Raw genomic sequence first — 11,963 nt, 5'->3', positions numbered from 1 at the left:
AACTGAACCTCTTATGGACATTGGGATAATGTCCGAATACATACCATATATTCATCTGTTATAAGTACACACATTATATGGATTAACCAAATTCTAATATGATTAAAACATATTTTTAGTTTGACGATCATTCATAATAAAAAGTAACGCTGCTTTAAAGAAAAGTTTAAAACGACTTATTTAAATATACTCGAATCACTTTAAAGGGGCTGTACTCCGTATGATGAAAATTCGAAAATTTTTTCGAAAACTTGCATAAACTTGGTATCGATGTGTACAAAGGATTGAAACTTATTAACTGAAGTACCATCTAGTTTACAAATAATTTATTTTTGGCAGTATTTTCGCATTTTTCATTAAAAAAAATACTAGGTATATCTACCTAGTATAATTCATTCCTTATGCGTGATTGGCTAGTCGATGTTATCACGTAATATTACTAAGTTAGGTATATAGATTAAATTTTCCAACCGTTTAGGGTAAGCCGTCGTAGCACAGTGGATACAACACTGGACTACACATGTTGGTATTGTTTTTACAATTATGATATCAAAGAATAAACATTTTATTACATTGTCCTGAGATTCGTGACAGAAAACAAACTTTTTTTGGTGCCAATCTTGAGTATATTTCCTTTAACATCATTGGCAACTGTATTTAGATATTCATTAGGTTTGATTTTGGATGTTTAAAAAATAAATCTTTTACACTGGCATCTTCAAACCTTAGACTCCATTTGCATTTAAATTTCTTGACTTAATTTTATTTTGATTATCACAGTTAATGCAATGGGATGTGCTTATCGAAATGAAAAGTATAAGATTATGTTCAGAGTACTTTTATGGTCAGGCAAGGGAGTTGTTTTTATTATCCCGGATTATGCTTTAAAGAAAGCTTAAATTGAAGTGATAAACTAAGGTTAGACTTACCTATCTATCCAGCCCAGTGTTAATATCGCTATTAGTGAAAAGATATTTGTTCGGAACTGTTGTTTTGTCCAAATTTGGTCAAAAAGGACTTTGATACATCAATTTGGACCAAACAATGATTCGGGTTCCTGTTGAGTGATGCTGTGTTCTTTAGCATCGATGTCATAAAGTAAAATTCTGGTCACTTGTATTATGACTTAATATTATGAATCAAATAATACTTAATTGAGTCATTGTTCATCATTCCGATTTCCAACCAAAAAGCTTCATTAATAACTAGTCGATGTAAATGGCCGTCAACGAGTATTTTAATAATTGTTTTACTGTGGCAGACTTGAGACGTCGTAACAGGGATACATTAGAAATGTCAAAATATTGAAAAAGGTATCACTGATTGCTCATTATTGTAGCTACAATAATAACCATGATAACGCTACCAGTATCAGATGCACATGTTTTAATTGCATAATTATTGATTCAATTAATGATCCTTTAGTGCATTAGACGATAAACAATGATTCCAACATGGTCAAAATACATTTATTGTCAAAGATAAGATAACATTTCCAAAATTTGAGCCACAGTGTTTATATATACATTTTGATTGAATTTATTGAAACCAATGCTATCCCGATCAAAATACAATATAAAATCGATTACTTTCCTTTTACAAAATCACTAAAACTAGCGTAGAAAATTATAATTGATTATTTTTCAGCCTTTTAAATATAGTTGACAGAATCCAAGATAGATGGGTCGAACAATCTTGCACCAGGAACTTAAAGGGACTGTGTCACAGATTGGCACAAAAAACGAATCTCAGGACAATTATCTAATATAATGTGTTGCACTTTTATATCATAATCGTAAAAATAAGTACCAAAACGTAAAAAAAATGTGTCGGAGACCGGGTTCGAACCTGTGTTGCCAAAATTGAAGTTCAGCGTCTAACTCACTGAGCTACAAAGGCTTATATTAATCGGGTGACGTAATTAAGCTATAAACCTACCTCGGTAATATCACATGATAACACCGACTAGCCAATCACGCATAAGGAATGAATTCTACCTGGCGGACATACCCAGTAATCCTTTTTAATGGAAAAAATACGAAATAACTGCTAAACTTAAATAAATTGTAAATTATTTGGTACTTCAGTTAGTATGTTTCAATGCATTGTACAACCGATGCCAAGTTTATGTCAGTTTTCGAGAATTTCCTTTTCCCCCCCGCTATTTTATCATACGTGAGGCAGACCCTTTAAAATGAGCTAACAAAATAGGTCTTGATATGCTACTGGGGTTCGTATGTGTTCTCAAAAAAGACACTATATTGTCGATTTATTTGTAAATAAAGTCATTATTATTCGTTTTATCTATGTTTGCATGTTTTCTTATGGAATCCCAATACTGGTTGGTATATCAGTGTAATCCGGTGTACCTAACTTCGGCATGCGGAATACCGCCAAATATGACCCAGAATCCGGCGTTCTTAAAGAGGTGACTCCCTCATGTATATATCCTATGTGATCTTTGTTTTTCAATCCATATTTCATTTAAAAAATATATTGAGTTAATGTTTATAATCTGGTTAATGCATATTACATGTTTTAATTAAAAAATGGTTTGTCCAGACATGGGTAAAACATATTATTATATATACAGAAATTTATATACAATACGTTTATCAAAACTATTGTTTTATTTTCTGAGGCATTGTATAACAATAATCTATATGTGATGTATCATGGTTTATTTGTGCTTTAAATATACTTTGGATAGTATGACATAAACATTCAGGAATTATAGTATAATTTTTTTTTCCGTTAGACATGACCGAACATCCTGTGATAAGAAGACATGCCGGGCAGTCAGTACCACTTGCTGCAAAATATAAAACCGCTTCCCGTTTATCACATGTATTATATATCAAATATCGGTGAACAGTTAATAATTTATTCAACAGCGATTGGCTTGCGGTGCTTTAAGTGTCCCTTCGCCATCACACCCGCATGTCCAGTACTGGAAAGCAACACCAAGGGTTATCGTTCCCCTAACTCCTATATTGGAAAGGGGTTCCTAGGCACATCCCACCAGTGCACTGGATTTCTTGCCCTGCGAAATAATCAGTTTAAGGCCGTGTTTTGAAATTGTTAGTCGGCATATTTTTTTAAAATATCGTTATATAATGTATGCCATACTCATTTGAAATGTTATGCAAGGGACTGTATTTGCCAGTCTTCTAAGTATCGAACCATAATGTAGCTTAGTTTTACATGACACGTTTGACCATCTTCATCAATGACCTCATTTAACAGTTAACGTACCTATTACAAACGTGGCGTCTGTGGCAAGGAACAAGCACACGTGACCTATCTCTTCCGGTTCACCGAGACGCCGAAACGCCTGAAAAATGTAGGCAAATGTGAGGATTAAAAAAAGTATAAATGTAGATTCAAGTGTGGATAAAATAACACCTCAAAATAGAAAAGTATGTCGATTAACATCGTTCTTAATGTTAATATATCTGTGGGTTCTGAAAGCTCTACAATACATATGAGTGTGCGGATTAAAATAGGTCTGAAATGCTGACTATTTTCACCTGAAAACGTTGGGAAATTTGTGGATTTTGATATTTCTAAACTTAAAACAAATGTGTGGCCCAAGGCGGTACCTAACAATTCTTGATAAACATACCTTTTTATATATATATAGTATGTATGCACTGTGCTGTTTGTGTAGTTATGTGCTGTTCTTCTATGTTTCTTGTTTGTGATTTTGTGTTCTATGTCTTTGGCGTTTGCCCAGTGCCATTAGACCGGGTTTATGTTTAAACGTTTTGCTACTGAGCTTGTTCCTGTAGCTTTTTGCATAAATATTAACCTTAAATTGTAAGTAGATATTTGGATTTAAATTTGTCTAAAAGGTATTAAAATGAATGGATTACATTCGCCTGAAAATGTTGGGAAACATGTTGATCGAATCAAGCCTACAATATAGGGAAATGTATATATTGAAACAGTGTGAACATGTTAGGAAATATGTATATACTAATAGGCGTCAAGTACAGCGGAATTTGTGGTTTAAATTGTAGGGAATGTTTCAATAAAAACAAGCCGAAAATGTGATTAATACTAAATTTAGTTAAGCTCGACTGTGACGAATCTGATAGCCTATTTGATCACTCTCGAGTCCCTTTCCCGGGTATAAACCAGAAATGTTGAGAAATTTGAGAACCCATGAGAAAGTACCCTTAGTGGGGCTCAAACCTTCAATCTCTTGGATGAGATGCGGACACATATACCATTAGTAAATAAAGTATGAGATTTTCATTAAAAAGACACGACAAGAGAGTTGTTATAGGGCGTTCTGTTTAAGGCCTTAAATTTACGAAGCGATATTGTTAAAATTAATAAATACATGTGTGTGAAATACATTCAGAGGGTAAAGCAATTCCATTATCAAACCGCATTACTCAGTGTGGTGATTAGTGTTTACATATTAACAACATCAATCAGCTTACAGTTTTAAATAATAATCTTTGTGCGTTCAATTCAATAACGACTGACTACTGATTTATCTAAATAAAACACACTCGTTGTATCGATTCAACGTAATTTTAGATCTCTTCTAAACGAGTAAACTCGGCAAGACACCACTGTTCTATCCTAATCTCTGTACGTACGGACATGTCTTCGTATTCCTTTAGATCGTCTGCATTGGTTACGAATGTGTGCAGCAGTGGCGTGTTTGTGGCCCCCGGGATCACGCTGCAGATATGGAAAAGTTTATAAACAATATTAAGACGTATTAAAGCTTAGAACGTTTTTAAATATTAAGTTCAAGTTCATGCCTTTAAGGTGCATATATAACAGTAGATAGGAAATGTTGTTATTAAGCATTTAAGATCTCAATTCAACCAAAACAATTCCCTGTGTATACATTAAAAAGAAAGGGGCTTCGTTCTTACTGGTGTAGTCTGGTGTAGACTGTCTCATGACATTACATTTACCGGATACATGCAAACCAAAGAAATCAAATAAATACAACATGGCGGCATCGACCAAATAATTGTCGTAAAAACTGCCGCTTGTTGGTAAACCTTAAGCAAACAATCAGTGTACACCGGCGACGAAAAACTGTCATTACTTGTATTTTGGTGTTTCGCTGACCGTTCTTAGGTGTTCGGTATGTTGTACGTTTGTGTATCTCGTCCAGTGTCGTTAAAGGGATACCTTTCAACGGGTATAGTACTTTGACTACAGGGCGTGCCCGGTAATTATGATTGTATTATTATAAAACATATGCCTCGCCGGAATTCTGATTAATACCGGGAATCTCCGGCGTTCGACGCCATGCCAATAAATTCATACCAATTTGTTTCTGTAATACACGAAAAGAGACATGACCATCGTACTGAGTGTACCGCAAATCATGGATAACGCCCTACTCATGGTGGTCACTGTATACTTACGCATTCACCCTCACTTTATTTAACGCTTCCTCCAATGCTAGAGCGCGAGTAAACCCAGATATAGCAGCCTGAAAATACAGAGAAAAATTTGAATTACATTCAATGAATTAGATTTTATATGAGAGCATTCAAACATAGTAATGCTCAATAATAAATATGTTTCAACTTTTTTTACAGAAATACATAAAAAAGGAAGTTTTTCTAATCTCTCCTTCCGTCAGTATTGATATAAAATAATCATTATATGCAAACCTTTGATGCACAGTATGCCGTGGCTTGGCGTTGGCCGTGCGTGCTAGCTGTGCTTGCAATATTGACGATGGCACCTTTTGTCTTCCGTAAGTGAGGAAGCGTATACTGCAACATAACACTATAAAATAAATAGCCGTTAAATACCAGCCCCCAAAAAACGTTTATACGAAACTGACATCTAATGAACAATGCTAAGTCTTCACGCTTACATGTCTGCTTGATGTTTTTTCTACAATAAATGCAATGTAAGCTACGTCTTTTTAACTTTCAAATAATATTCATATAGTTTCTTATAAGTATTTGTACTATTCCAAAAAGGGTGCTCCAAACCATGATATGTGGTTCATAAGTTACCTTAGCAGCCAGAAAATATGCTATGAAATTGAGGTCCATAAGTTTGCGCATTTCATCTGCTGAGTAATCGTCTATTGTGTGAAACGGGGGATCTGAAAAAAAATGATTTATCATATCACATTATGGAATTTAAAATTCTTTGAAATCCAAAGTGGCTTTTTTCAGCATTCGTGGGAAATCAATTTAGCTCTGTAACACATATTTGAACTGAAACAAACTTTTAACTTTAATACGTATAACTTCGATAAAACAATTCGATGTCAAACATCAAGGGCAGTAATGTCAAGTGCGTCCATGCTTCCCGGTTCATTGTTTTGAGTGAAAAACGTCCTCGATTCGGTGAGTATTACCATTGTTTTCTATATGTTTCAACGATAATTTTTAGAAACGACCTTGTGCACTGAATGAAGAGCAATTGCTCGTTTACGAAGACGCTTGTTTTAGATCAAAATAATGTCTGTATAAAAGTATCTCGTGAAAACAATGCACGTTCTTACTAGGCTTCCCGACTCACTCAATGCATATTTCGCTTCAAAACAACTATTTAATACCGTTCTCTTGCGTACAAACCCCACCCGATGCTTTGTTTTGGACAATAATTGCTATTGTTTTCCGAATGCAGACAGCCAATTTTGGAGTTAAAACGGCTCATTTACGAAAATGCTTGCTGGTTCATTTTGTACATTTTTAGAACCTAGGTTCATCCCAAATCTGGAAGATCTATGCCACATTAAAATAACGAATAAAAGGCGTCGATTTTTTTTTTAATTCATGTATATGTTCTAAAGCACGTCTAAGAAGGGTAATTTTTATGCAGTGTGTGTATACCTCGTGATAAATTACGTCATAATTATATGCTACGTCGGAAGGCAACTTTCTGCTTAAAATGAAGACTTAAATCGAAGATAACTTTTCAATCACAACACCATTTCAAATGAAACAAAGGACAGTCTATGCCACCTAAGGAGTCCCGCCTTCGTTGTTTTACCGGAGTTTGATAAGGTAATTAGTTTCAACAAACACTTCGACAAACCTGTTTCCAAAATAATGTTTTGACAGTGCTCCGTATTGTGAAAAGTTTTGTCGAAGTGTTTTAAAAAACTAAACTCTCAATCAAACACTGGTAAACGACCCAAGGCGGGGCTCCGTTAGCGGCGTAGACTGCGCTTTATTTCATTTAAAATGGTGAAGAAATAGGAAAGTTATCTTTGTATTAAGTCTTCATTCGAAGCAAAATTTTGTTTTCGGACGTAGCGTTTATGACATTATTTACCACGTGGTATACACACTCTGACAGGGCTCTCTACTTAAAGTAGAACTGACATTATTTTTGGAGGTTATATAGTAAGTCAAGACACGGTTATGTCTTTACATAAAACAGTTTTAAGACCTTAAATTGTTGGCTGTTTCCTGCAGAATGTCTCCCTTTTTATTTCGATTTCCAGAGTAAACATATAGCACACTCTTTAAGGTAAGCTCATAGTTCCTTTTCATTGCTATTTCCTGAAAAGGTAGTTTTAAATAATCCACAATTTTACTTTACATTATTACATTAGCAATTTTAAAGGGGCTGTACTCCGTATGATAAAATAACGAAATAGAGAGAAAATTGTTGAAACCTGACATAAACTTCGTATCGATTTGTACAATGCAATGAAACTTACTAACCGAAGTACGACATAGTTCAAAATTTAAATATTTTTCGCTATTTTTTTTCGTATTTTTTCAATTAAAAAAAATACTAGGTATGTCTTCCTAGTGGAATTAATTCCCGTAATGCGTGATTCGCTAGTCGATGCCATCACGTGATATAACCAAGTTAGGTTTTTAGCTCAAATATTCCAACCGTTAAGGGTAAGCCTTCCTAGCACAGTGGATACCACACTGGACTGCAATTTTGGCGACACCGGTTCCAACCCGGTCTCCAACTCGATTTTTTTTCTACATTCATGATATGAAAGAGTAAAACATTTCCTTAAATACTTATCCTGAATTTCTTTACAGAAAGAAAACTGTTTTTGGTGCCAATCTGGGGTATAGTGCCTTAATATATATATATAAAGAACCTCTATTTTTATTTTATCATCAAGTATGCAGAGTTCATTTATTATGTCGTTTAGATGGACTACCTTAAAACGTTTTGTTTTTTGTCTATTTAGATTCAGGTTTGATCTCTGATCTCTTCTTTCGTTTCATCTTTTATTCCTTGAAAATATAAATTATATATCTGTACACCCTCTTCTTTAATTAAATAATTCACAAAATTAATATTTCTGAAAAATTAAAACAAAACGACTGGTAATTCGGGTAAATACAGTGTGCCATAGATCTTCCAGAATTGGGATGAACCTAGGTTCTAAAAATGTACAGAATGAACCAGCAAGCATTTTCGTAAATGAGCCGTTTTATCTCCAAAATTGGCTGTCTGCATTCGGAAAACAATAGCAATACTGTTATTGTCCAAAACAAAGCACCGGGTGGGGTTTGTACGCAAGAGAACGGTATTAAATAGTTGTTTTGAATCAAAACATGTATTGAGTGAGTCGGGAAGCCTAGTAAGAACGTGCATTGTTTTCACGAGATACTTTTATTCAGACATTATTTTGATCTAAAACAAGCGTCTTCGTAAACGAGCAATTGCTCTTCATTCGGTGCACAAGGTCGTTTCTAAAAAATATCGTTGAAACATATAGAAAACAGTGGTAATACTCACCGAATCGAGGACGTTTTTCATTCAAAACAATGAACCGGGAAGCATGGACGCACCTGACATTACTGCCCTTGAACATTTACTAAAGTAATACGTACGCCACCCAGCGTTGTTTATCAGACAGTGGATGCTGCCATATTTGGTCAACGTCTGCTCCACCGCACTCTAGAAATGCAACTAAGCCTAGTTTACCATTTAATTGTATACGATTATGTACATAAGTACAAAATATATAAACTCGAGTATTTGAATAACTGATACATCCGTCCTTCTCTTAGTTGTATATTGTTGCTAACCGAAATTTTATTTTCAATAAAGAGTAGTTTGCGCGTGTTATATGCTATGTGGTCAAAGCCCAATTGATATCTCGCTGCAATAATCTATAATTAGTTTCCATTAATTGTTCTATCATGAGTACAGCCCTGCATAACTTCAATATGTATTCCCTCAATCATTGTCGATTAACGATATCCCAATACTTCATATACGAATAGTACAAGGCATGTTGTAATATCACCCGTTGGAGAGACGGACCGAGTCTTTAATATACTATGATAATGTTGTTTAAAAACATCAAGTCCTAAAGCATACACTTATATAAATCTGTAACTAAAATGAACAACAAAGCACACCAAAATAACATAGTCCTTCATCGGCGAAATAATGTTTTTTAACCTTTATATCATCTTCTTTAGTCATATCACAATGGATGGAAAATTGTTCCGCGCTGGTCATCGTCTTGCCAGTTTCGTCTGCAAAACAATTGACAGTCGTTATTATTACAACATTAGTAAAAGCAATATTGTCATAAGGGATTTTGACAAGTTTAAGAGGGCATTTTGTTTGTAATTCAGCGATGTCTAAAATAAATACACAATGCATCTACAGGGACAAGCTCAGAAGCTAAAAGAAATAACGATATCCCTATTAAACGGCTCAATGTCAATACTTGACGAATTCTTCACGAGAGACACACGGCGTACAAAAAACAGACCAAAGACAAAACAACACATACAGTGGACAAATCAAACAACACAGGCATATCACACAAAAAAAAAACAATCACAACATACCACAGATGTTGGAACTAACGACTCGGTCAGTGAAGCCATAAATTGCTTACCATCAATATCCCAGATGACAACCTTTCCGCCATGCTCCCCTACAAATACACAACAAAATATGTTTCGGAGCATAAAAAAATAAACACGTACAATTCAACTCTTTGTAAATGTGTGTCCGTCCATTTTGTCTTTCTACTGATATGTGTGTATCTATTGCAGAAAGTTTTTCGTTAACACAAGATAAAACCTCAATAAAATGAGGGTTTAGCTCATTCTTTGGTGTATGACAGGTCGTTTTGTTCGGAGGAGTGACAGGCCTTTTTTTATTTACATAAGTTCGTTTATCAACTTTAACTGAAATTTGTCGATTGAACTTTTAGAACTCTTCGTCATACAGATAACATTGGGGAAGTTCAAAAGTTTACACTTTTAAAAAGCTATTTATTTTTTTAGTTTTTTAGTCAGTTTTAAGGTACTTTATCGTGGGATAAAATGTACTAAGTATATCCTTGGCTACATGCTATGGTGTGTTGATAAGTAGAACAATATATATAACAATAACTTTAATATAAATAATAATGACCTTTTGCAAAAATGTTGCAGGCTATGTGATAAATGTCTAATATGTCTAATTCGTAATATCTCTTCAAATAAGAAATGTATTAAATTTATAATTGACTTAAATATACTTCAAATATATTTCGTTAAAGCAATGGATAGGGCCAAAACTGACATACTTCCTATTCTTGTAACATATATTGTTTGAATGCAGACGATGTTTTAACTGAAATCGAAAAACATGGTTTTTTTAAATTGAAATAATTGGATGTTAATGCTACAGATAAAATATTCATATAGTCATTATAATTATCATTGTCCTTCCTTCTTTTCCGGTGTATGTGTGCGCGCGCGCGAGCGTGCGCGTACGTACGCACGTGTGTGTGTGTGTGTGTGTGTGTGTGTGCGTGTGTGTGTGCGGGTGTGTGCGTGCGTGCGTGTTAGTGTGTGAGTGTGTGTCTGGTCCGAGTTAAAGAATATAACACACCTTCATTTAAACAACGTGTTGGGCGTATGTCCCCGAACACCTCTAGCAAACCGGGCCTGTACATCAATTATGGTCTTGCTACGTCCATGTACACATACAACTGGACTATTTGGATTTGTGTGTGTGTTGCTTCTTCGAATGTCTTGTGGCGTTGCCTAAAAAAACCGTGATTTTTCTATTCTTGGTAAAATAATTTTTCCTAAAAACGGATGGTAACGCAAATCTCGAATTCATTCAACATCTAAGAATGGTTATGACCTTTAAATGACAACCTTTACTTACGAAACACTTTAACAATTCCACGTCCAATTCCGTTACATCCACCTGTTACTATGACAATTTTATCCTGAAAACGTCCAACAGAGGCCATTATAATTTTTTTAAAGTGTTACACAACTGAACTGGCGGCACACAGAATGGGTGCGAAATGTATGCTGGTTTGATTGTAGATAAAGATCAAGCAGGCAACGCGAGCGAGGCGCTTGTCGAAAGCAACAAATACATAACTTTACTTGTGCTGGTTAAATATAAAATAAGGTTAAACGGTATACCTAGATTAACTTGACTCGGTCAATGAGAGCCAGCATTGGTAAGAAATTGTAAGATGCAAACGACAAATGTTAAGCGCAGATTAATTTTAAACACTGATAATTAAGTGTATTTAGGTATAATTCCAATATACAATGTCTACCGCTTACCAAACTTCATCCGATTTTGTTCATAAATAACAATCATGACGGAATAAAGAAAAATAATCGAACTTACTTATAACAAAATAGTATTAACTAATTAAGTATTTGGCATTCAAAAATAATGCAGTAGTAACCAACTGAGAAACCAGAATTAAATCATTTTTCTGGTATAGTATGTTATATGTTTAAGAATGATTTTTATTTAATTATGCTTCATACTAAAACAGATCCAAATATATTTTGTACAGAAAAAAATAATATTCTTCAAAACTGTTGTCCGGAAATGTTGATCAAAATGTACATGTTAAATCATTTATAACTCATGGGCTGTAAGCTTAACCCTATAGTAAAATACAGTTATTCGTCTTCTATATCTCAAACGTGACCTATAGGTGGAATGAGTTTTACGCGGTCTTGTAATGCATATAATATGTCTTTGAAATG

The 11,963-nt window shown here is 34.4% G+C and overlaps 1 protein-coding gene across 1 annotated transcript; it reads right to left on the bottom strand.

Moving 5' to 3' along the window:
* Positions 1–2,765: 2,765 nt before the first annotated feature.
* Positions 2,766–11,197, bottom strand: LOC128219456 (17-beta-hydroxysteroid dehydrogenase 14-like). The gene is made up of 10 exons (XM_052927267.1): positions 11,110–11,197; positions 9,842–9,880; positions 9,394–9,470; positions 8,817–8,883; positions 6,009–6,100; positions 5,655–5,759; positions 5,403–5,470; positions 4,614–4,698; positions 3,256–3,334; positions 2,766–3,043 (listed from the first exon to the last, which is right to left on the bottom strand). Exons 1-10 carry the CDS (start codon positions 11,195–11,197, stop codon positions 2,982–2,984), a joined length of 762 nt encoding a protein of 253 aa, XP_052783227.1. The 3' UTR covers positions 2,766–2,981.
* Between the last annotated feature and the right edge of the window lie 766 nt (positions 11,198–11,963).

This window comes from Mya arenaria, chromosome 15 (assembly GCF_026914265.1).
Source record: "Mya arenaria isolate MELC-2E11 chromosome 15, ASM2691426v1".
Taxonomy (NCBI): Eukaryota; Metazoa; Mollusca; class Bivalvia; order Myida; family Myidae; genus Mya; species Mya arenaria.
This window is presented reverse-complemented; position numbering and strand designations above follow the sequence as displayed.